The sequence below is a fragment of the Rhineura floridana genome, chromosome 2 (assembly GCF_030035675.1).
Source record: "Rhineura floridana isolate rRhiFlo1 chromosome 2, rRhiFlo1.hap2, whole genome shotgun sequence".
Taxonomy (NCBI): Eukaryota; Metazoa; Chordata; class Lepidosauria; order Squamata; family Rhineuridae; genus Rhineura; species Rhineura floridana.
The window spans coordinates 165,212,233-165,238,781 of record NC_084481.1 but is presented as its reverse complement, the minus strand read 5'-3'; the positions used below and the strand labels follow the sequence as shown (position 1 = coordinate 165,238,781).

General features: G+C 43.9%; 1 protein-coding gene across 5 annotated transcripts in view; it reads right to left on the bottom strand.

Annotated features, from left to right (window-relative positions):
* Positions 1-26,549, bottom strand: part of PAPLN (papilin, proteoglycan like sulfated glycoprotein) — an 84,914-nt gene that overhangs the window by 27,740 nt on the left and 30,625 nt on the right. For 4 of the 5 annotated variants that reach the window (XM_061611239.1, XM_061611238.1, XM_061611237.1 and 1 more), the window contains 8 exons: positions 25,864-26,036; positions 25,056-25,179; positions 16,239-16,365; positions 13,437-13,502; positions 7,903-8,110; positions 6,348-6,524; positions 3,465-3,621; positions 1,353-1,439 (listed from right to left, as the gene is read on the bottom strand). In XM_061611239.1, coding sequence (XP_061467223.1) covers positions 1,353-1,439; positions 3,465-3,621; positions 6,348-6,524; positions 7,903-8,110; positions 13,437-13,502; positions 16,239-16,365; positions 25,056-25,179; positions 25,864-26,036 — 1,119 coding nt within the window. The remainder of the gene's footprint in view (positions 1-1,352; positions 1,440-3,464; positions 3,622-6,347; positions 6,525-7,902; positions 8,111-13,436; positions 13,503-16,238; positions 16,366-25,055; positions 25,180-25,863; positions 26,037-26,549) is intronic. The other variant, XM_061611240.1, reaches the window with a different exon arrangement.

Below are 26,549 nucleotides of genomic sequence, written 5' to 3'. Positions count from 1 at the left end.
GGCCAAATATGGCCATCCAGGCCTCCCTGTTTGGCTCTTGGAACTCTCTCCAAGCCACACCCCATATCCTCAGACCACACCCCTCACTGGCCCTGCTTCATACCCCGAGTGCTTTTGCCTAGCTGGAATGTGCCCTTGAACTCTGATAATGCCTCTTGCTTGTCTGGATGGAGGATAGAAAGGGTGTGGGAGTGTGTGCAGAAGCTAGCCTACTGTACAGAGGAAAATGTACATTCATTGCTCCACCCACTTTTGCCTCTAGCCCCACCCACCACTTACATGTGACCCTCGGGCTGGAAAAGGTTCCCCACCTCTGGCCTATGGACTGCTGACAGCTGAGCCACGGAATGTGGAGGGTAAAACCTCTCCCTCACACATGCTGTAGGGAGAGGTTTCAGGAAGGAGAAAAAAGGGGAAAGAGCATCAACCCCCCCCCATATAGTAATAAGGGCTGGAGCAGGCCCCAGATCTGATCCCTTTAGCATTTTTTCCTTTCCCCCACTCCTGAAACCACCCTCCCTGAGGAGCCCTGAACAGCACTACAAGGCTCCTGTTCCAGGCTGCCTGAAGTCCTGAACAGAAGCTCATCTATTAGGGACTGAGGATACATTTAAACATGCTCTTGAGGATCCCCACTTGCATTTTTTATTATCCTTTATGCCACACATGGAATGAACAGAGATCCTTTCCATAAGTGAATAGAAATTCCATAGCTAAAGAAGACTGAGCCAGATGGGACATGAATATGTGTGTGCGTGCCAAGTGTGTGTCTGTGTTTGTAGGTGTTAAGTGTCTTTGTGTGTAATTTTCTATGTGTTAAGGGTGTACGATTGTGTGCTGTCTGGCCCTGCTCAGTTTTGGATCTTGCTTCACTGCTATCAGTTTACAGACTCAGTCGGCTTCCCACCAGGATAATGAACCCCAAAAAGATTCCCTGCCCCTGGGCCCCTCTAAGGATTTGCCCTATAAACACTGGAAGAGGCCAATTTCAGAAACTGGTTTCAGGTTTGTTCCTAAAGCAGGAAGGGGTGTGAGGCAAATCAACTGGATCCACTATCAGGCATTAGAGACTAGCATGGTGTATGGTAATTGTGGTCACTTTGGGCTTCAATTTGTCTCCCTATCTTCACATTTGTAGCTGCGTTCCTTTCTGAACAAATCACTGAGGGAGGCAGGAAAATGAAGGGAAGACACTGGGTTCATCCAGGTCTCATCTCATCTCACCTCTTTCCCTCAGAGAGCTATACTCTACATATAGGCCTTAGAGATTCTAACTTTGTGTAACGTTATTCTAAGCAAGGCAAAACCACATAAATATTGGAGAAAGAAAACAAAGTAGAGTAGTTCCAAACCTATGGTGCCATGGTCAGGATTATAGCGGGTCAGTAAGGCCTGGCGGCTGATATCATAGCCTGCAGTGTCTTGCATACTGGGAACCTCTGCAATGAGATTAGAATCCCTACATTAGAAACATTGAACTAGGATCAATATTGACAGCTAGGAATATCAACAATTATATATGTGTACTACAAACGGGAACAGAAGGGGAACAGAGAGAATTGTGGCAAAGTTCCTGGAAATTAGTTAAAGGAAGAGAGTGTGTGTGTTTTTATATATGTGTGTGTGTGTGTGTTTATGGTGGGGTGGAGAGGGGGAAGTGGAACTTCAAAATATGTGAAAATAAAGCTGTACTATGACACAGCTGCAAAAAGTCACCTCTGCAGGCTTTCACACCCAGGGCTTGAGGTGCGAGATGTTGTTAACATCATTTCCCACGAATGAGGCAAAAACAAAAATCAACACAGAAATAGCAAAGAAAAGAGAAGGATAACTAAGTTCATTATACTTTAGAAATCGAGAAGCATGAAACTGATCATTGTTGAGTTTGTGTGACTTGATATTGGGAGCAAATGTTAGGGAAGTGCCAAACAAACCAATTGGATGCTGTTCTGGACTTCTTTGTGTGGCACCATAATATTAATTACTGTCAATAAGAAGCAGGCTTATAAGGCCAATAAGAGTATTGCTTGTTCAGAACACCCTGGTTAGCGGCATATATGGACTGAGTAGCACACCCATACAATAAGTCCATTGTTTTTAATTTTTATTGACTTCCAGAAGTTATATTAAGAATATGTAATATGTGGCCAAAAAAAGGCCATAGCTCAGAGGTAGAGCACATATATTGCATGCAGCAGTTCCCAAGTTCAATCCCTGGCATCTCTATTTTTAAAAAAGAAGCAGGTAAAGTGAAAGGCCCTTCTCTTCTCAAGACCATGGGCTAGATGTACAAAAGGTCTGACCTCGAATAAAGTAGTATCTTACATTCTCATGGCTAAATACAAGAATGCCAGAACATAAAAGCAGTAATGGTGCAAATTACCAGTCCAGGTTACAGATTTTGGGGAAGGTAGCTAGATTTTGAGGCCCAGTTTTGTAGTCTGAAATCCTCAGACTCCAAAGCAGGGATGAAAAATTCTGAGATTAAAAAGGTCTTTGGGCCTGTTGCCATCTGATGACATTGCAGTGATTCCAACACTGGGCACAGAAGGCCCAAGCTTGGAGGCTTCTGGGCTCTCTTGCACCTCAAGGATGTCATGTAATCCACTGTACATCCTCTTAATCAAACCAATTTTAACGTATCAGTTATGAAACAGACACAAAGCATTAGAGGTACCCATCAGTAGGAGTTTTTTTTTGCAAAGAGTAGGTATTTCAGAAAGGTGTGAATCACAATAAAACTGTTTCGGGATGGGGTGGACGACCTACAGCTCATGGGTTGGATCCAGCCTGTGGCCTAATTTCATCCAGTGCACATTGTCATTTGGGCTTCCCAGACACTGCAGATTGAGGAATGCATTGCACCAATGAACAAGATGGCTGGCTGGCTGAGCCCAGAGGGAGACAGGGACCACATTTGCCCCATTTCTCCTTCCTACCATCATCACTCCCCCTTCCCACTTCATATCCTCCACATGGCAAAGTAGAGTGAAAGGAGAGAGCCTGGAACAATTGAGGGGGGTGGAAACTGAAATGACCCTGTACCTTGCACTGATCCACAGGGGTGTGCATGACTGAAGGAAGGGGAGGCGGACAGGGGAGACAGAAAAACCCAAAACAGCCAGCACATCTGTTTCTGTGTTGCTACATCACTTACTCTCAGGTACTAAATGTATCGATCAAGAGTTCTTTTATACATATTATTACTGGCTCTTCCCACCTTTTGCTCAGGTCCCGAAATGATTTTTCCCATGGGTCAATAGACCTTTCACAGAAAAAGGTTCACCTCCCCTCAGTTTAGGAGCACAAAAGATGAAAATCCTAGTGCTTAGAACTGCATGCAAAGGTGGTGTCACCATGCATCCTAACTGTACAGATGGGCCAGAAATTGATACTGGAAACTCAGCATTAAAAGGAGGAAAGAAATCAAGGAGAATTCTGGACAGTTAGGAGTTTTCACTTACGCTGAGGCAGGTGACAGGGCTGGATGTTGCAGCTTCCAAGCATGGCTGGTATCTGTGGCTGGATGGCCTGGCACATTTCATGGTTGTAGAATTTGGAATCACCATCTGCACAGATGACCTGGCGGGTTCGGATGCCCGAGTCACAGCTTTTTGAACACTAGAATATAAGGCACAAGCCAAGTAACTAGGGAGCTGCAACCTCACAGAGTAACATTATCCTGAGAGAGTAACCCTATGAGTTTCTGGTAGTAAGCGTTACAAAGAGTACCAAATGGGTTGTAGGCTTTGTGGGTAAATGAGCAAGCAACAGTCTAACACAGGCTGCTTGGAGATTTTGTAGAATAAAGAGCTAAATGGAAACATTATTTCCAGGTAAGACTGATAAATAGGCTCCAGACAGACAAACCAACAAAATACATTGGCTCCAAATGTATCCTTTTTGTAGTTTCATTCCAGAGAACGTGACAATGTGAGCAGCTTTTATTCACTACCACTTTCTACAGGTATGTAAATTCCAGCAGGGCTACTGATTAAAATATCTGTGCCATCCCTTGATATTGCCTCATCCTCTTGACCATGCGTAGAATGATCTCCTCAATATTGCTTCCATTATTCTAGGGGACCAGCAAAGGCTATACAGGTGCAAATAAGTCTTGTAAAGAATCTGAGGGCCCACACTGGAATTTACTCGTGTGTGTGTGTGTGTGTGTTTTGCAGCATCCATACAACGTTCTCCTCATCCAAGTGGCAGCCCACACTTCTCCCACTCTAAATTAGTTTTTTTCCAGATCCATGGATAATCTGACAAGGGAAGAAAATCCAGTATAAAACTGCATGTTACGCAACTGAAGTACATTGGGTGGGTGGGTGTTTGTGGATTTTTTTTACATGTGTGGTGATGTTTCACCGGATGCCATCTATCGTTACACTTCCTACTTCCATTATATTTCCATCAGCCCAGAGGAAAGAAGCAACCAGTTGTTGCTGAAGGCCAATTAGTAAGGTTTTTGTTTTTAAACAGCTCTTTTGCGCAGAACTGCTCTTGCACACCTGCATTCAAAATAAACATAAAATTTGCTTTTGCAGCTACAGGAGGCAGGAAAGGAAAAGGGGAGGAAAGGAAGTGGCAGCCTTTCATGAAAGCACCTCTGAATCCTTGCCTGGCTTGGAGAGACACACTTATTACTATTATTTGTTATTATATTAAATTTTTATCCTGTCATTCCTCCCAAAGAAGCCTTTTGTGTGTGTGCAGGATTTTTTACTACACTTTTGTGTAAATCTGGTATATAGAACAGCTTGTATTTCAAATATATATATATATATATAAACACACACACATACACACACGTTTAAAAGTGCATACACACAGGTCAACAAATGTGCACATAATATATGTTGACTTCAGCAAAGCTTTTGGCAAAGTGCTCCATGATACTCTGATTAGCAAGCTAGCTAAATGTGGGCTGGATGGAACAACTATCAGGTGGATCCGCAGTTGGCTACAGAATCGTACTCTTATCAATGAGTGCTTATCAATGGTTCCTTCTCAGTCTGGAGGGATGTAATGAGCAGGGTACAACAGAGCTCAGTTCTGGGCCTAGTGTTCTTCAACATTTTTATTAATGCCTTGGATGAGGAGGTGTAGGAATGCTTATCAAATCTGCAGATGATACAAAATTGGGAAGGATAGCTAAAACACTGGAAGACAGAAACAAAATTCAAAGGGATCTTAATACACTGGAGCACTGGGTTGAAAACAACATAATGAAATTTAAGAGGGATAAGTGCAAAGTCCTACACCTAGGAAAAAGAAACCAAATGCACAGTTATCAGATGTGGGATACTTGGCTCAGCAATACTACATGTGAGAAGCATCTTGGGATTGTTGTTGATGACAAGCTAAATATAAGCGAACAGTATGATGTGGCTGCATAAAAGGCAAATGCTATTTTAGGCTGCATTAACAGAAGTATAGTTTCCAAATCGCATGAAGTAGTAGTTCCCCTCTGTTCGGCAATGGTTATGCCTCATCTTAAGTACTGCATCCAGTTCTGGACACCACACTTTAAGAAGGATGCAGACAAACTGGAACAGGTTCAGAGGAGGGCAATAAGGCTGATCAGGGGACTGGAAACAAAGCCCTATGTGGAGAGACTGAAAGAACTGGGCATGTTTAGCCTTGAGAAGAGAAGGCTGAGGGGAGATATGATAGCACTCTTCAAGTACTTAAAAGGTTGCCACACAGAGGAGGGCCAGGATCTCTTCTCGATCATCCCAGAGTGCAGGACTCGGAATAATGGCCTCAAATTACAGGAAGCCAGATTTCAGCTGAGAATCAGAAAAACTTCCTAACTGTTAGAGTGGTACAACAATGGAACCAATTACGTAGGGAGGTGGTGGGCTCTCCTACATTGGGGACATTCAAGAGGTAGCTGGACAGCCACTTGTGGGGTATGCTTTAACTTGGATTCCTGCATTGAGCAGGGGGTTGGACTCGATGGCCTTATAGGCTCCTTCCAACTCTATGCTATGAAATACCTGTCTGCATGCCACAAAGGACCTTAGGAATGTATGGTAGGCAAATAAGTATTAATTGTGGGGAGGTAACAACACTACACATCTCAACGACATCCCCTCAAACACCACCTGCTTGTGTGGATGGAAACATTGAGATAGATTTCAGAGGCATAAAACCGAAAGCGTTAATGTGTTGATGAAGGCACACAGACATAGACACAGCAATAGCAATCCACACACACATTATTGCCTAGTGTGGACACAGCCTGACAGAGCTAGCAGGGAGCAGAGTGGAGCAATAAACAAGACGTGGAAGATAAGCCAGGGCATAGTAAAGTAGTCAGAAATATTTGCAGTCCTCACCAGTCCCCAGTCTCCAATGTGCCAGCCAATCTCTTGGATACAATTCTCCCCAAGGCAGGGCTGGGTGTGTGGAGGTTTTGGTTCTCTCAAGCAGGCCACCTCTAGAGTCCGAGAGCCCAGCTGTGCCCTGCAGCTTACAGTCCGGGTCTGAACACCTTCCCCACAACTAGCTGAGCACTGTAAAAAAATATTTAGTCACTGCAAGAAATGCACCCCTTTAGCCAAACATTTATTGTTCTGCTCACTCCATAGTTTGAAGGCACCATTTCAGTTTTAAAGTTTTCAGGAAACCTGTTGCCCTAGCAAGAATACTTCAGCGTGTGAGGAGTTCTAGGGACAGCATCACGAGGTTACATTTCCTCTGGACAAGAAGAATAATTGAGATGTGGCACTTTTGGTAATATGCATTTATACGATACATGTCATATCCATTTATTTACTTTATTTTTTGGGTGTGTGCGCGCACACACACACGAGAGTCAGAACCAATTTTTAAAAACTCTTTCGTGCCAGCCATTTTCACAGCAGCAAAGCTGTGCACAATGCTGCATAGAATACAGAAGTGAAGGTATTCCTACTGAAACAGCTTTTAATCTATTCTAGATATAAAAGGCAGAGACGCAGCAGAGATTAGGAACACGGTTCCAGTAGAATTTTGTTTTGTTCACATTTTTAAGTGAAATGACCTAATTTTCAGCTCCTGGACTAACAGATGGCTCGGAACAAAAGTATCCTTTGGATTTGACACTCCTGCAAATTTTGCAATGCAGTCCTTAGCTTAAAAAAACAGCACCAAAATATGTATTTTACTAGACTATATGTTTAGGAATGCATACATTGAGATAAAACACCATATTTAAATAGGTACATTATCAATATATTCTGTAATGATATTATGACTTCATGTAATTCATGATGAATTTTTTTATCATTCAGAGATTACGCAGAAACAGATTGGGACAGACTTATAAAGGAACACGTGAGAAATTGATACAGATCAGAAAGAGACTGATAAATCCCTAGTTAGAAATGTACACTTGGGTAATAAAGGTGAGGTAGGGAAGAGTCAAATTGGACTTTGAGTGTGGTGGCACCTGCCCTTTGGAACTTCTTCCCATTTATATAACAGACAGGCACTGTCTTTATTGGCATTTTGTGAAAGAATTTAACTAATTAAGGATTTATATTGGTTTTACACCAATTCCACTGTCATGGCTTCCTCTCCAAATCCTGGTGAACATCCTGAGAATTATGTTACAAACCTGTAGACCACAAAAGTACCATTTCTAGGTTCTTGGTGAGAGAGGACTGTTTAATCAGTTTAAGCCTGAAGTGGTGAGAGAGAGCCTGCAGCCTGCAGGGAGAAAGAAAGGGGAATCCACCTGATGAACAGACAGGGAAACTGGTATAGATAAATAGAACAGCATGAATGGGTATTCAAGAGTGCCAAATGGGAGGAGTAAGTGAGCTGGTGCTTTCTCCCCCCCCCCAAGCCACTGAGATATCTGGGCATACCTGTCTATATATGTTCATTAAACCTATAGTTAAAACTCACCTCAGACCAAGGTCCTGTGGTCCATGCTGCACACTGCCGCATGTTGCAAGGCTGTGTGGTACGTGGCTTTTCTGTCAAGGATGCACACTCAGCATCATCCGCAGCATTTTCAGAACTATGTCCATGGTAGGAGACACAATAAACTGAACGGGTCTGTGTGCCTCCTCCACAGGTAGCCGAGCAAGCTCCCCAATCCCCAATTTTCCAGCTGTAAATACAAAAACAACATCTCTCAAGGAACAAAGAAGCCAACACTGGCAACTAGAAAATCCCCAGGACTAAAGTGAGGCTTGCCATCTCACAGTTAAGGCACTGTGAGCTAACTTTATCTTTCTGATATTTATTAACCCAGGTGCAGGGAATCTTTGGCCCTCCAGATGTTGTTGAACTGCAACTCCCATCATCCCTGGCCATCGACCATGCTTGCTGGGGATGATGGAAACTGTAGTTCAGCAATATCTGGAAGGGTAAAGGTTCCCCACACCTGTATGAACCAGAGCTCCTGGATCAGCCTTGCCCCAAAATCCAATCCAGTAGATAGGTACTATAGAAACAGATACCTGAAATTCAGGAACTAGGATGTTCTTACCAAATGTGAGAAAAGTAATTGAATTAAAAAACAATAAATTGGGTGACAATGAAAACCACCTAAAAGCATTTAAAATGGCATGTCTGCCAGTTAAAAGATGACAGTACTAGAAGGAATGGAATGAAATGGATTAAGAGGACAGTTTTAGACAGAACTATTAGAGGATGCCTCAGTGGTGAAAGCTTTTTACCAAGGAAAGAATGGAACATCATGATTTTGGTGCACATTCTGTTGAGAAAAAGCAAAGGTGTGTGTACTCTGTGCAAGCAGCTCCCAAGATAATCCCCAAATTCTAAATTAGGAGAACTTTTCTCCTGTAACTTATCTATATTATGCAAATATTTAAGCACATTTTAACACATATCAAAATACTTTCCAACCTGCAGGGGTCTCTATAGCTTTTCCTATGAGCAGGAAAACAACTGGAGGGGCAATTTTCTTTCTAAGAGAAATGGCCCAAGGGGAAGATGTTAAGCATTACACTGCTTCTCTGGTACAATTTGGCTTATGGCATGGGGGGTGGGGGCAGGGAGACGTGACCCTCAGGAGACTGATTACAGATCTTCCAGTGCCTGTCCAGTTTGACATTAAGACTCTAACAAAGTTTCTGCTCCCTGGATCTGAGGTTCCTAAAAGCTTTTCTCTCCACATGCATTGCCATTAAAGCACCCCTCTCCCTTCCAAAAAAGGTCTGGATAAAGGTCCACCAGATAAACCACCATAACATGGATTGACAGCAGCAAGATCTATATTCAGATGGAAAGACTGTACTCGTAATCAACGGCCATTTGTCTATACTAAGCGGTATCAGACAAGTCACTCATCCAAGCTGCAATAAAATTAACTCAACCATCTTGGCATGGAAGAAGACCAAATGTAGTGTTATATGAGAGGGCCCTTGAGACTGGAGGACAACTTCCCATAGGAAGTCTATTGCTAGAAATAAACTCAGTTGGCAGGAGATCAATCTAACCAGTTCTGTTGTCATGGTCAGACAAGAAAAAAAAGACCACAAACTAACAACACTGGCTACAAAATTATCTTAGCCCTAGACCCCAGGAGGAATTTTGCCTGGTGCGACCCATTGGCAAATGACTTTATGGTGCAATAGCCAATGATCAGCACAATGAAATAAAACTCCTTCCCCACTCTGTGAATGGCACAGGATAATTTTAAAGCAACTTTTTCTCACTCAATAACATATACTTCTTTCTAGCACCCACAGAAAAATACCCTCAGCAAAATGTGTAAGTTTCCTTCACAGTGAGAGCCCCTGAGGGCAGCAGCAGAAGTGCTTGTACTCAGGGACTGGCACTGCACCAACAGAGACTCACAGCCCAGCAGGAGGCCCAATATCAACACCCCCTGGCTGGGATGGTCCTCCTCACTGTTGCTACCTGTTTACTCACCCATTTTCTGATCCAGAGGGAATGAGGGAATGAGCAGCAACAGAAGCAAGAATAAGAAGCAACAGCTGCTGTTGCCTATGTAATATAAATGTTAAGTTGAATGTAAGTTGAGTGGTTAGTGTGCATAACAACTGGCCATTGTGCACACATTAACCACTCAACTTACATTCCTCTTAATATATACACAAAAATCCTGGAGTGCATTCCTTCAGGTTACCAGAACGGGCAACAGAGTTCACTCCACACTGTTAAAAAGAAAGCCCTGGAAAGCTGAATAAATGTTGTTGCACAAGACAAAATGGCACTGATCTGTTTGTGAGCGACCAGACATACGACAGTCTGTTTAGACCCTGGTTCTCTTCCTGAAAACTGAGCAGCCAGCAGCAAAGGCGTGATGATGAACTGAACACCCTGAGAGAGGGGGAACCATGCTGGTGGTGCCTTGCCTGGAGCCAGCACTGTCTGTACTAATCAAACCAGCCAAGTTCACTTCCAGTTCCTGAACCTAGCCAGAGAAATGCAGGAGGGGAAAGGGGTTGCAAGGAAAATGCAGCAAGTGAAGGGAGGTTTCTGAAACTTAACTTCACTTTCTGCTTTTTTCTTGCAACCCCTTTCCCCTCCTATGTTTCTCTGCCCAGGCTCAGAAACTGGAACTGAACCTGTCTGGTTTGAATAGTACAGACAGTGCTGGCTCCAGGTAAGGCACCACCAGAGTGGTCCCCCCTCTCTCAGGGTGTTCAGTTCATCATCACTCTCCTGCTTAAAAACAGACTTACCCAGCCCCACTTGGCAGCTATGCTGCCATTCCAACACAGGCTGTGAGCACACTACTCACCTAGCAAAGTGTTTCCATTGGCCACACCTGGAGGGGAAATGGGCTGATCTGCCAAGCAGTTACAAAATCTCTTTTAGGTGAATTTTAAAAAAATCCACTCAAGCTGCTCCCACCAGGTTTTACAGTAAAAGGAGCAGGTTTGGCTAGAGTTATGTGCCCCCATTTTCAGAAAAGAGAAGTGGAGAAGCACTGGAATGGGGTAGAACAGTGAGTGTGTCTCTACCTCTGCAGTGCATAGTGGAACATATTCACTCATCAAGAATAATCATATGCTAAAGAGAACATAAGAACCTTTCAAAACTCCCTCAAGAGTTTCAGCACATTTTTAAAACTTAAATAAAACTCACAATTTTTATTAACCATCCTTTTTTAAAAAAATCCTAGAATATCAAACACTGGGCAATTCTCTTTTCTTTTTCTTAATTTGTTAAGAATCTGCTGTACAACCTCCCCCCATCCCTCCCCCTGCTTTTGCAGGCAACGCTGCCAAGCGGAGGACATTAGTCATTGTCATCCCCCCACCTTTCACCCTAAGGTCCCAGGGCAGGTCACAAACACGTAATATACAACATTAAAACCAGTTTAAAACAAACAACAATCACAAGAATAGGGTGGGTCCTAAAAATATAGAATTCCTGCACAAATATTATTTCATTTCTGATCACTGCAAAGCATAACAGCACTGTAGCAACACTAAACCCTGCACTGGTCAACCGGCCAGCCACTCCAAACTCTATGCAACAGACAATTGCAGTCTCAGTCTCAGTGGCAGAGTCTTGGGAAGTTTCATAAAGTTTCACACAGAATAGAACCTATGTGGGGTCTAGACAAAAGATTATGGGAAGTTCTATGTGAAATACATATTGGAAAGACAGACTTCCTCTTGGTATTATCTTTTCTTTCTGCAACACATAAGAACCCCTCTGGGTCTGACCAAAGGATCCATCTAGCCCAGCATCCTGCTTCCCATGATGGCCAGCCAGATGCCATTAAGAAGCCCTCAAGCAAACTTTGAAGACTATAGCCATCTTCCACTATTGGGGCAGAGGTGCTCCTGGATCCATCTTTGCTGCTCAAGTCCAGGTGACCTCAGTGGTTAGGAGTGCCTTTTACAGCTGCGGCCACTTCTGGACTGGGATAGCCTTACCACTGTTGTCCAAGCACTGGTAACCTCCAGGCTGGATTACTGTAATGCATCTATGTGGGGCTGCCTTTGAGGTTAGCCTGGAAACTGCAGTTGGTGCAAAATGTGGTGGTGTAACTGCTCACTGGGGCAGGGTATTGCCAACATGGCACCACACTGCTGAAAGAATTGCACTGGCTGCCCAGTAGCTACCTGGCCAGGTTCAAGGTTTTGGTTCACAAAGCCCCATACAGCTTGGGACCAGGATACCTAAAAGATTGTCTTATGCCTTTTATACCCAGTCAATCACTAAGCTCTGCAGGTGAAGGCCTCCTGCAGATACAATCTTATCAGGAGGTCTGTTCCACACAACATAAGAAGCAAACTTTTAGTGTTGTGGCATCAACACTTTCGAATTCCCTCCCCTTAAATATTAGACAGGCATCATTTCTGTTATCTTTTGGGTGCCTGCTGAAGTCCTTCTTCTTTTAACAAGCCTTTTCAGTAGAGATCTTATCTCAGTCTGCGTCTGTGTTGGAATTGCTTTTTAAGATGTTTTTAAAGTCTTTTTTTAAAAAGATGTTTTGTTTTAATACATTTTAAAGTCTGTTTTTAGGATGTTTTGGAGTGTTTTTAGTGTTTTGTTTGCCGCCCTGAGTGCCTTCTGGGAGGAAGGGTGGGATATAAATTTAATAAACAAATAAATATTGCTCCCAGTCAACTAGTATTCAGTGACATTCTGTCTCTGAATCACTGGATGGACCTTTCATAATATATTTTTAAACATCGGTCACTATGCCACAGCAAGGTGGCAGGTAGTCTATTCTTTTGGGCTGAAAGTAAAAAATAACCAAGTATCTCCTTCTCCTGTGCCACTCCACCCAGCAGCCAAATAGGAAAGCAAAATCCTCAGTAGAAAGCCCTGATGTCTAAGCTGGCATGGCTAACTTGTGGCCCTCCAGATATTGTTGAACTCCAGTTCCCATCAGCCCCAGCCAGCATGGCCAATGGTCAGGGATGATGGGAGTTCTAGTTGAACAATAGGTGGACGACCACAGGTTAGACACTCCTGGACAAGCAAAACTCCATTTCCCCAGCATCTACCTCACTCCACCATGATTTAAGGAGAAAAGCCAAAGCTTGTAGCAGCAACTGAGACCATCACCAAGGAGGAAAGCTTCAAAGATTCTTTATACTATCAAGGACAGTGGCTTTCAAACAATATTCCTAAGAATCCTGGCACTCTTCAGAAGCTTATCCTAGGTTCTTTGCCAAGTACAGCCAAAATGGCAGACCACATCCCTCAAATACAGATTGTCCATTATTAGCAAGTTACTTCTGCAGTGTGCAGCCATTGGATGCATTCTGGGGGTACACAGTTTACAATGGGCAATAGTGAAGCTCCAGAGGCTGGCCAGGACACCACATCATCTACACCCTAGAACACACCCCAGAGTTTTTGGCAATATGCATGAATTTGTTGTACTTAATTTAAAAAGTTTGAAGACCACTGTTGTAGATGGGGAGAAGAAAAAGAAGAACTGAACAGGACCTCTGCAATCACTTTCTCCTCGTTACCTCTTTGTTTGTAAGCTCCATGCTGTGTTGCGGCTCCATGCTCCCGGCAGATAGAGGTAAGATATCCTTTATATATATAGAACAAAGATTTTAAAGCGAAAAATGAATACATAGACATCTGGGGTTGCCTGCTACAGTAAGACTGCAAACTGCCTTTTAGGGCCAAACTAGAGGAGATGCTGGAAATGTACCAATGCATCTCTGATGTCTTTTTTTAAAAAACAAAAAACAGTGATACAAAAGCTGCTATTGGGGGGTGTCCAATTTGGATCAGTGCCTTATGGGTAGGGATAGGGTTTGGTAGCTGGTTTCTATCCATTTGAATTCTGACAGTCCAGCTTTCAGTACCAATCCACCATTTTTTTTAATTCCCTATTGTTTGCACAATTGCTGATTTGCAGGTTTTTTTCCAGTGGAAAAAACGTAATTGCTAACAAAAATGCTTATGCCGTAGGCACTTGCTTCATTAAGTTAAGAATGCATCAGCTTAGAGGAAAGCTGATTACATAAAATTCAGAGTGGATTTTTTTAAAATGTGCCAATCATAGCCATGACCCACAGCAAGAAATCAATGTTGGTCCAAAAAACAATGCAGATTGTCGGATTATGTCACAATACGGTAATACATCTGATTTAGCTAATATTCTCCCTCATCCCTACTAATGGGGGAGTGGCAGCTGACTGTTTCTCCATACACCAATTCCCTGAATCAAACTCCATCCCCTCCCCAAGCTATTAGCCATAGAGCAGAAAACATTGAGGAACTTTGTTGCAAATGTAAGGTATTTTTTCTCCATAGCTATCAGAACCTCTGGGAGTGGGGAGAAACAGAGATAACCGTGTGTGTGTGTGTGTGTGTGTGTGTGTGTGTGTGTGTGTGTGTGTGTGTGTGTGTGTGTGTGTGTGTGTGTGTGTGTGTGTGTGTGTGTGTGTGTGTGTGTGTGTGTGTGTGTGTGTGTGTGTGTGTGTGTGTGTGTGTGTGTGTGTGTGTGTGAGAGAGAGAGAGAGAGAGAGAGAGAGAGAGAGAGAGAGAGAGAGAGAGAGAGAGAGAGAGAGAGAGAGAGAGAGAGAGAGAGAGAGAGAGAGAGAGAGAGAGAGAGAGAGAGAGAGAGAGAGAGAGAGAGAGAGAGAGAGAGGAGAGAGAGAGAGAGAGAGAGAGAGAGAGAGAGAGAGAGAGAGAGAGTGAGTGAGTTAAACTCACCTACCTCTACACCATGACCTCAAATTGTCCCTCCTGTACTTGCATTTAGAGACAACATGAAAAAAATACATCAGCGATACACTCACACATCTCCGATGTCAGGTCTAGTTTGCCTAATGTATCTGAAATGCATTGGACTCACAATGATGCAGATTTGCTTGTGCCAATCAAGTTAGAAAGACCCATAAAGTGGCACACTAGAAGTTAGCAGTGGGTCCTGAGAATGTTCATAAGAGGCAAAGATTCATGGCCCATCTCTCTCTGGCAAGGGAAGTGTTATGTCGAGATCTGAAGGGAGACTTTAAATTCTATACATAGAACATAGAGCATAAATCTTATTATTTTATTATCAGAAAAAATCCAGTGGCACAGGAAACCATTCCATATCTGTGCAAAGCATCATGTCCAAATAACCTCTGGATGAAATTAAAATTAGTTCTCTATGCAAGGACGTGTCACTTACCATTTGTAATTACCAGTAAGACCCCCTACCTAGCTTGGAAGAGTTATGCGATCCTTCAGACTGAGGTTTTTGGTCCTTTTAGGATTCTCAGAGATACTAAAACCACCCCACAATAGCTTGCCAGCACCAAGGGTTCTCTTGAATAACAATCTGTTTTACCGTATAAGAACATAAGAAGAGCCTGAGGGATTAGGCCAATGGCCCATCTAGTCCAGCATCCTGTTCTCACAGTGGCCAACCAGATGCCCATGAGAAGCCCACAAGCAGGACCTGAGCACAAAAGCACTCTTCTTTCCTCTGGTTTCCAGCAACTGGTATTTAGAAGCATGCTGCCTCCAACTAAGGAGGCAGAGCATAGCTATCATGACTAGTAACCATTGTTTGGCTTATCCTCCATGGATTTGTCTAATCCTCTTTTAAAGCCATCTAAGTTGGTGGCCATCACTGCCTCCTGTGGGAGCGAATTTCATAGTTTAACTATGCACTGTATGAAGAAGTATCTTCCAACATTCAGCTCCACTGGATATCCATGAGTTCTCGTGTTATGAGAGAGGGACAAAAACTTTTCTCTATCCACTTTCTCCATGCCATGCATAATTTTATACATTTCTAGCATGTTACGTCTTGCTCGTCTTTTTTCTAAACTAAAAAGCCTCAAATGCTGCAACTGCATAGGGAAGTCACTCAATCCGTTTGTTTGCTCTTCTGAACCTTTTCCAACTCTACAATATCCTTTTGGAGGTGAGGTGACCAGGACTGTACGCAGTATTCCAAATGCAGCCATACCATAATGGCATTATGATATCAGTATGGAATTTGCCTTTTTCACAGCTGCCACACATTGAGTCAATAGCTTCATTGAGCTATCCACGATGATTCCAAGGTCTTGCTCCTGGTCAGTCACCTCTAGTTCAGACCCCATGAGCGTATACTTGAAATAAGATGTTTTGCTGCAATGTGCAAAAAACAACCTCTCTGTTATTTTTGTGCACATTAAGAGCCACAACCTCTCCTCATGAATACTTCCTATAAGAACATTAAGGGCAGAAAAGAGAAATTGCCAAGGAATTTCAGGCTTGCCAGATTCTTAGATCTCAAGGTATTTCAAATCAGGTAGAGAAGCCAAATCAAGTCTCACCGTTTTGTCTGAGGACATGGTTGAATGCCACACGTTCGGTTATTTTCTGGCTGTGGTTTATCTCTGCACATATAATCTGGATATACTTCATTGTCAATGGTGCAAAAGACCAAGCGTGACTGATAACCTATAAAAGAAAATGACGCCAAGGACACTGGTTAATGCCATTCATCCACAGTAATGATTAAAACTGCAGTGAGATTAAAAACACCATATATCTAGAACAATATAGCATCCCATCATCTTCACCTTATCCATGGGAAAAAATATTATTGGAAGTCCAGGATCTTTGTGTGTGTATGTTTTCTAAAAGACATGTTCCTCTACAAGCAATGTGACTCAGAAACAATATAAGAAGTTTAATATTGCCTCTGAGAGGAAAACAAATATTTAATTAATGGGTAATGGAATGAAAAAATAATTGTTTTAATTCTTGCATTTCACACAATGTTCATTCATTGTGGGGGGGTTTAAATGTTGTAAGCCACTTTGGATGGGCTTGCCAATGAAGTGGCTTAAAGATATAATTTCATAAACAGTAATTAAATAAATACACCATATCCTATACAGTTTATCTAGCAAACTATACTTGCAGCTCACAGAGCAGCCATGGGAAGGATGAACAAAGTGACAGATTTTCGGTCATGAAGGAAGGAAACCATATCTGTATTCCTGTTACAGAATTGTACCTCTAGGCTTATGGTAGTTAAGTCATCCTCTTATCACAATATTTACTAGGATAAGATTTCTGCCCAGACTGAACAGCAAGGATTTAAAGAAGTGATTACGGTACCTATGTGCATACTCCTAAAATGGCTTTTATTAAGAATACTTGTTTGTTTGTTTATGCAAGACACAAGGTAGTGTTGATGTTGTACCCAACTCAACTGGTAAGGTTGGTGCATCTAAAACTGTGTACATCTCACTTGCTGTTTATAGACAACCCCTCCCCCCAAATGATATTGTTACAGTGCTCCTTGTTAGTTTCTGTTTCTGGACATACTGTAGATTGGTTTATTTTGGATTAATGTGTAGGGTTGTATATGATAATCTCTAGAACTCTCCTGAATCCATGATACAATGATAAACTTATTAGGATCCTTTAGGGAATAATACTTATACATTATGGGGAGCTGGTTTATTTATTTTATTTATTTATTAAAAATATTTATAAGCCGCTCTATTTTCACAGAAACTCAGAGCGACGAACAACATAATAAAACATGTAGATAAAAGCAAAAATACAGCAATAAAATTACAATCTCTATATTTAGAGGTCACAGTAAGCCCAATTCAATACTTAAAAACTCTAATTATTCATTTAAATTAAATGCAATCCGGAATAAAAATGTTTTAACCAGGCGGCAAAATGACAAAAGCGAAGAGGCAGAACGTATGTCTACAGGTAACGAGTTCCAGAGTCTAGGAGCGACAGCTGAGAATGCTCTATCTCTAGTCCCTGAAAGACGAACTAGTGAAACTGGCGGAATTGTAAGAAGAAAATCATTAGCGGATCTCAAGGGACGGGGGGGGTTCGTAAACAGACAATCAATTGGACAGATAGACAGGGCCCAAGCCGTGAAGGGCTTTAAAGGACATCACCAGCACCTTGAATTGGGTCCGGAAGCAAATCGGCAACCAATGAAGTTGCTGTAACAGGGGAGTCGTGTGAACACGAAAACTAGCCCCAGTCAGCAACCTAGCTGTAGCACGTTGAACCAATTTTAGCTTCCGAACAGTCTTCAAGGGCAGCCCAACTTAGAGTGCGTTGCAGTAGTCCATCCGGGATGTAACCAGGGCGTGTGCCACCTTAGTCAATTCAGGCGTCTCTAGAAACGGACGCAGCTGGCGGACCAGCCTTAGCTGGGCGAAGGCGCTTCTGGAGACCGCCGAGACCTGGGCTTCCAGATTCAAGGCAGAGTCCAGGAGCACCCCCAAGCTGCGAACCTGGGTCTTCAGGGGGAGTGTAACCCCATCCAACATAGGTAAATTCCCCGTTGCCAGATTAGTCCCACGATTGACATAGAGCATTTCTGTCTTATCTGGATTTAATTTCAACTTGTTTGCCTTCATCCAATCCATCACTGCAGACAGACATTGGTTCAGGGGAAGGACGGCTTCCTTGGCATCAGGCGGGAAGGAGAAATAAAGCTGAGTGTCATCAGCATATTGGTGATAACGAACTCCATATCCCCGGATGACATCACCCAGCGGCTTTACATAGATATTAAATAACAGTGGAGATAGGACAGAACCCTGTGGAACCCCACAGGTCAAAGGCCAAGGGGGTGAACAGGAATCTCCTAGTCTTACTCTCTGGGACCGGTCCTCCAGGAAGGAGCGAAGCCAGCGCAAAACAGTACCCTCCAGTCCTAACATGGACAGACGGTCCAGAAGGATACCATGGTCGATGGTATCAAAGGCTGCAGAAAGATCCAAGAGAACCAACAGGGACACACTCCCCCTGTCTAGTTCTCTCCGAAGGTCATCAGCCAAGGAGACCAAAGCCGTTTCAGTCCCGTGGCCAGGACTGAAACCAGATTGGAATGGGTCAAGGTAGTCCATTTTGATTAGAAACCGTTGGAGTTGAGTAGCCACCACATGCTCCACTATTTTACCCAGAAATGGCAGATTGGAGACTGGCCGATAATTGTTCAAACATAAAGGGTCTAGGGAGGGTTTTTTCAATAAAGGTCTTACACATGCCTCTTTAAGGCAACTTGGGAAGAAACCCTGTTGCAAGGAGGCATTAACTATTCCGCAGACCCAAGTAGCCAAAGTCCCTCTCGCTTGTTTTACAAGCCACGATGGACAAGGGTCAAGTGGGCAAGTGGTAGGTCTCATCTCTCCTAGTAATTTCTCTATATCTGCATATTGAACAAGTTGAAAGGAATCCATCTTAATAGGACAGACAGAAGCCCGAGGTACATCCTTAGAGACTGCATCAAAATTGGCCTCTAAGTCGGAACGGATCTGATCGACCTTGTTCACAAAGTAAGAAGCAAATTCTTGACAACGAGATGGAGATGCCTCCATATTCGTATCCAGATGATCAGGACTGAGCAGGCCCTTAACCACTCGGAAAAGTTCCGCTGGTTGATTAACGGCCGTAGAAATAGACGTGGAAAAGAAGGCCTTTTGTGTAGCTCGTCGTGCATCTGAGTAAATTTTGGTAAATGCTTTAACACAAAGTCGCTCTAGGCCCCTACGAGTACGCTTCATCGCCATCAGCTCATCAGAAAACCAAGGAACCGATTTTGCTCTGTTGCGCCTGCGCTCAGGAACGATTGTATCTAATGCCCTGTTCATCGAGCTGTTCCAAAGGTCGACCAGGGCATCGATAGGGTCGTTTACTTGAACGACAGGAAGCTCCCCAAGAGCGTTCAGGAAACCAATCGGATCCATTAATCTCCTGGGGCGGACCATTCTAATAGGCCCCTTCTCCCTGGGGCGATTACGAGTCGCAATTAATCTAAATTTGACCAGGTAATGGTCAGTCCAAGACAACAGCACTATTGAAGGATCCAACACTCCATGGTCATTATCATCCCTTTCCGCATAAAAGACAAGGTCAAGGGTATGACCGGCTGAATGGGTGGGACCCGATATTAATTGGATCATCCCCATGGTTGTCATAGCAGCCATAAAATCACGGGCACCTCCACGAAGTGCAGATTCTGCGTGGACGTTGAAGTCGCCGAGAACTAAAAGTCTGGGGGACTCCAACAGCAACTCAGCAATCAGCTTCGTAAGTTCGGATAAGGAGCCCCAGACAACAGGGAGGGCGATAGACCAGTAAAATCCCGATTCTCTCTCGACCCCCAAGTTTAAGGTAAAGACACTCAACCCCAGGCAATTGCGGTATAGGGCCTCTGGTCATGGGGTTAGAATCATGATAGACTATTGCGACTCCCCCACCCCGACCCCCTGGTCTGGCTTGATGTTGCACACAGAAACCTGGAGGGCAAAGACCAGTGAGAGTCACCCCACCTAATTCGTCCAACCAGGTTTCTGTAATACACGCCAGGTCGGCATGCTCATCCACGATAAGATCGTGGATGGTCGCAGTTTTACCGTTAACCGACCTGGCGTTAAGAAGCAAAACTGATAGACCAGGGGAATTGTCGTTCAAGTACACCCGTCTATTTGCCCGAGGTAGTCGTGTAGGGATCGATAAACAACGGTGGCGATAATTCCTGTTGAGGTGATAAGAGATTTTATTTGTGTCATATCTCCCTCTCCCGAGTAAAGTTGACATCACTTCCCCATCAGCAAGGACCCTTGGGGTCAATAGAGCATCCTCATTGGTAATCCATAACATCATTTCTGAGGGAGAAGGTGAGCTAATTGACTGAATCTTATGACATCAGTGAGATCCAGAATCCTCTTGATGGACTAGAACTACATTGTGTAAACTATGGTGAACATTATCCACTAAAGCATTCCTTGGTATATCTGGTATGTGGGTATTATATGGCAACTCCGATCCAAGGTCAGTGTAGGATCGAACCGACCTATACCTCTTATCCTGTAGATTAGAAAGCAATTTTTGCAAGTTATTAATAATATCTTGCTGGGCATTGTCAGAAAAGCTGGTAAAGTTAGACAATAATTCCTCTGTTCCATCATACGAGGATATAGATAATATGTCTCCAAGGTCTAAACGCATAGGTGTTTCTAATGGTGGTTGAACATGAGTGTTCAGTACTAACGGGCTAACAGGATCACTATAACTATCCAAGACAACCATGTCACTACTTGTGATATTAAACTGGGAGGCTATCGAAGGTGAGTAGTTGTTTGGAGAGAACTTTTCTGTAGTTGAAGGATGGAATTGGGTAGTTAAACCAGGTCGGTGTCGGTTTGCACATAAAGGACGAGGATCTGTTGAATTCATAAAATGTCTTTGAACCTGAATGCCAAACCTCAACAAAAGAGATCTGTTGGCCAAAAATGTTTCCACCATTTCATAAGAGTTAAAAGTTAATAAAATCATCAAGTCAAAAGGTGTTTCAGTAAGGATTTCTGCCTTAAGTAAATCTTGCAAAGTAATTGGGATCACATTCAAAGATTGTAAAACTTTAAGACTATAAATTTTCCAATTTAGATAACGACCCCTATCATGGGGACATGGGAAATGCGATAAAACTATCTTGTTCCGGCTAAGACGGTTTAGATCTATAGCACAAAATAGCCAAGAGAAACACTTGGAGAGGAATCTTCTAGTAACTCTTGCTGGAATAAAGGTTGCATAAAGAACTGAATGTTATGAAATCACATTAGACAATCATATGCTGGAAGTGGGATGCAAGGAATGTAATGTTGTGGAATTGGCAAAGATATTACTTAGGTCATGAACAAGCTCTAAGATTATGCCTGATGTCAGCTGCCCAGACCAACATGTGACAAGACAAAGCCACTGGAAAATATATAACAAGCAGCCCTGCAGCAACTCTCATGCCTAGCACTGGTGCAGCTGTGCAGACCTTCTGTGTCTTGGAGCTGTTTTGAAGCAGTTAATTTAAGTTAATAGAAGACAAGGGCAAGGCTATCTGCGCCTTGTTCCTTGCTGCCACTCCTCTCATGCATGGGTTCCTCATTGCTCATCTGCTGTGCCCACTGGCCTGTGTGTGTTGTTGTTTAACATCAGATCGGTACACAATAAGACCACTCTCATCCATGATTTGATTGTGGATGAAGGTGCCAATTTGGTGTGCATTACCGAGACCCAGGTGGGTGAGCTGGGAGGAGTTGATCTGACCCAGCTTTGCCCACCTGGATACTCGGTGCAACACCAGCACAGGCTGCGGGGGGGTGGGAGTTGCTGTGGTCTACAGAACTTCCATCTCTGTCACCAGGAAACCACTCTGTCTTGGAGCTGGCTGTGAGGGCCTGCACCTGGTGTTGGGCCAAGGAGACAGTAACCTAGAGTTGCTGCTGGTGTACCGTCCACTCTGCTGCCTGGCAGCTTCTCTGACTGAACTGGTAGAGGCCATCTCAGCTGTAGTGTTGGAGGAGCCCAGAACAATAGTGCTGGGTGATTTCAATGTCCATGCTGAGGCTGCCTCTAGTGTTCTGGCTCTGGACTTCATGGCCTCCATGAAGACCATGGGGTTGTCACTGGCCCGACGCATAGGACAGGGCACACCCTCGACTTGGTTTTTGCTCCAGATGGGAGAATGGGTGGTCTGGATATGGGTGGTGGTGGATGTCACCCCATTGTCATAGTCAGACCACTTCCTGGTGAAGTTTAGACTTATGGCTCCAATCGTTCCCTGCAGGGGTGGTGAACAGATTAAGATGGTCCACAGGATTCCTGAATGCCCTGGGGGAGTTCCCAGTAGATAGAACAGGTGACCCTGTTGAAGCCCTTGTCACGCTGTGGAACAGCGAGGCGTGTTGGGCTCTTGACAAGGTTGCCCCCGAGCGCCCTCTCTGGCATTGTGGAGCTCAGTTTGCACCTTGGTACACCAAAGAGCTAAGGGCAATGAAACAGGCTGGATGACGGCTAGAGCGTAAGTGGCGAAAGACGTGCTGTGAGGTTGATCGGGCACAAGTAAAACATCATAACCATGTCCACTGTGTGGGGGTGAGGGCAGCAAAGAAGGCCCACTTCTTTGCCTCCATCACATCCTCAAGTAGCTGTCCAGTGGAGCTTTTCTGCATTGTCAGGTGTCTGTTGACATCAACTCCAGGCAACGGAATTTTAGACCCTTCAGAGGCCCACTGTGAATTGTTTGCAAGGCACTTTGAGGGTAAAGTTGCTCGCCTCCGCAGCAGTCTTGATGCCCCCTCTACATCTACTGTAGTCCCCAATTAGGTGTCAAGTGCAACGTCTGCTGCAACTTCTTGGGAATGGTTTCAGTTGATGCGGCCTGATGACGTAGACAAGCTGCTTGTGATGATGCGGCCAGCAATGTTTCCTCTCGACCCTTGCCCTTCTTGGCTTATTAAAGCTTGCCGAGGAGGTTTGACTGAGTGGATCCAGGGTGTCGTCAATGCATCATTGCAGGAGGGAGTGGTTCAGATGCCTTGAAAGAGGCGGTGATCCGACCACTCCTGAAAAAGCCCACCCTGGACCCATTGGTTTGTGACAACTACCGACCAGTTGCAAATACCCCCTTTTTAGGGAAGGTGATTGAGAGGGTTGTGGCGCAGCAATTGCAAGTACTCTTGGATGAAACAGATTATCTTGACCCATCCCAGTCTGGGTTCAGGCCTGGTTATGGGACTGAATTGGCCTTGGTTGCCTTGATGGATGACCTTTATCAGGAGAAGGATAGGGGGAGTGCGACCCTATTATTCTTACTTGATCTCTCAGCGGCTTTTGATACCATTGACCATGGTATCCTTCTGGGCTGACTTGGTGAGATGGGTATTGGAGGCACTGTTTTACAGTAGTTCTGATCCTATCTCCAAGGTCGCTCTCAGAGAATAGCATTGGGTGACTGTCTTTCGGCCCCCTGGCAGTTGTGATGTGGGGTGCCGCAGGGTACCATCTTGTCCCCCATGCTGTTTAACATTTATATGAAGCCCTTGGGAGGGGTCATCAGGAGATTTGGGGCAAGGTGTTAGTAGTATGCCGACGATACCCAGCTCTATTTCTCCATAACATCTGATTCGGGAGAGGCCGTGCAAGCTCTGGACCGGTGCCTGGACTCCGTGGTGGGCTGGATGAGGGCCAATAAACTGAGTCTGAATCCTAGCAAGACGGAGGCACTGTGGGTTGGTGTTTCCTGAGTTCGGATGATTGGTCAGTTGCCTGCTTTGGATGGGGTTGTACTCCCTCTGAAAGAGCAGGTCCGTTGTCTGGGGGTGCTCCTGGATCCATCTTTGTCACTAGAGGCCCAAGTGACCTCCATGGCTACGAGTGCCTTTTACCAGCTTTGGCTGATAAGACAGCTGCAGCTGTTTCTGGACCGGGATAGCGTGACCACTATTGTCCATGCACTGGGAACCTCCACGCTGGATTACTGTAATGTGCTCTATGTGGGGCTGCCCTTGAGGTTGGTCCAGAAGTTGCAGCTGGTGCAAAATGTAGCAGCGAGACTGCTCACTGGAGCAGGATATCACCAACATGTCCCCCAGCTGCTGAAAGAATTGCATTGGCTGCCCATTTGCTACCGGGCCAACTTCAAGGTTCTAGTTCTGGTGTACAAAGCCCTATACAGCTTGGGACCAGGATACCTGAAAGACCATCTTACCCTTTATATACCCTGTTGTTCACTGCGTTCTGCAGGTGAGGGCCTCCTGCAGATACCATCTTATCAGGATGTCCGTTCTGCACAACATAGGAAATGGACCTTTAGTGTGGTGGCACCTATCCTGTGTAATTCCCTCCCCTTAAATATTAGGCAGGCGCCATCTCTGTTATCTTTTCGGTGCCTATTGAAGACCTTTCTCTTTCAACAAGCCTTTTAAGTTAAGACCTATCCCAGTCTGCATCTGTGTTGGAATTGCTTTTAATATGTTTTTTTTAAAAAAAACCTTTTTTTCCCACTAAACAATATGTTTTTTAATCCTTTTTATTTAAGATGTTTTTAAAGCTTTTTTAAAGAATGTTTTTAAAGTTGTTTTGTTTTAATGTATTTTAAGGTCTGTTTTTATGATGTTTTAAAGTGTTTTTACTGCTTTTGTTTGCCGCCCTGGGCTTCTGCTGGGAGGAAGGGCGAGATATAAATTAAATAATAAATAAAATAAAAAATAAACATTTCTGCTAGGGATACGTCTAAGCAGGGAAATCTATTCAAACGTGGATTTAAAATGCTTAAAACAAATTTTAAAAATGTGAGCTAGCATCCTGTGCTGGGTACTTACCTCCACCACACTCAGCACTGCATTCACCCCAGGAACCATAGCCCCAACTGTAGCCCAAGCTCTGCCTTTGCAATGGCAGGTAGTATTCATAATGTACCCCTTGGTTTGGCTCCTGACTGATGAGCTGAAAATGGAAGAAGCAAAGAAGGTGGAGTGAAAAATCACTGTTTTCATTCTTCTCGTGGCACTGCTGTCCGGCATTGGCCCAATTCACACAAACAGCAGATGGGGTGGTAAAACCATTCTTAGAACTGGACTTTGTCCTAGCTGAGGGGCATCAATCCATGTGATCACCCATCTGCTGTCTGAAATGGTACAGTCCATGAACTTTCCCCACTTCATCTGCTTCACGTGTGAATTACACCTAACACTCAGATCCTCACTAGAGCACACTCCTTTCCTTTATACTGCTTATGTCCAGTTTGGGACAGTTTGTTTCTGGGGTCTGCTTTTCCTATCTCACACATAATACTCTTCCTTCAATGAAGAGAAGGAACTGCTTTCTTACTGGGGAGCTCATCGTATACTGCTCCTCTCTTAGACATCAGGCAATCATCTAAATTGATCCCAATACACAGTTGGATAAAGCCAAGGTAACACAGATGCGAGTTCTCCCTTCCTTCCTGTCTATTGGTTGTTTGACCAAGAAACAACTGTTTCCCCTTCAGTCTACTTAGTATTACATTTCCATGTATGACCCTGGGGCTTTCCTCAGTTCTGGGACAAATCCTGAGCAACACCTCTGGACAAGTCGGGAATGTGTATCGAGGGGAGTATAAGGAACAGAAACGTGGGCACAGCAGCTTACCTCAATGAGCAAGGGCTCTGTAGTGGGACCCCTGGCATGAAGAAGCTCAGGAGCCAGATCCCCCTCAGAACCTCTGTCGTAATGCACAACTGTACTAGCAATATGCAAGGCCCGGCTAAACTCAATCATCCAGTGCCCATTCAGATAGTATGCTCCTTGTATGTTCTTGATGGCTGACAGGGAGAAAAAACCAGAGGGCACAATAAAAATGTAAAAACTGTCTGGCTTGGAAACTAAAAACCCATTATTTCAGGCCCATTACAGAAGTCTAATAACGCATCAAGAAGACATTTCTATTGTAACATGGTTGTTACTGTGTTCTACATATCTGATCATAATATTATATCAATAGCTTCAAGGTATATTGATATATTACAAAGTTTACTGAAAGCTGTGTATAACATTCAGCAAATGACATGAAATCAAATTGCCGTGGGAAGCCAGTATCCTGAGAGAGCTGACATTAGTTGGTCTCTTATCCAACTATTTTGCTTTTGCAGCAGACAGAGGCTACTGCCAGAATTTTTTTGCAAGACCAACTTTGCTACTGATCACGTTCCAACCCCATCCATTCACTGAGCAGTCTTCAACTTGCATTCCAAATGGTACAGTTCCAGGACAGTTGTACCATGTGATATATCTGAATATACAGGATTGTGTGTGTTATGTGCCTTCAAGTCGATTAA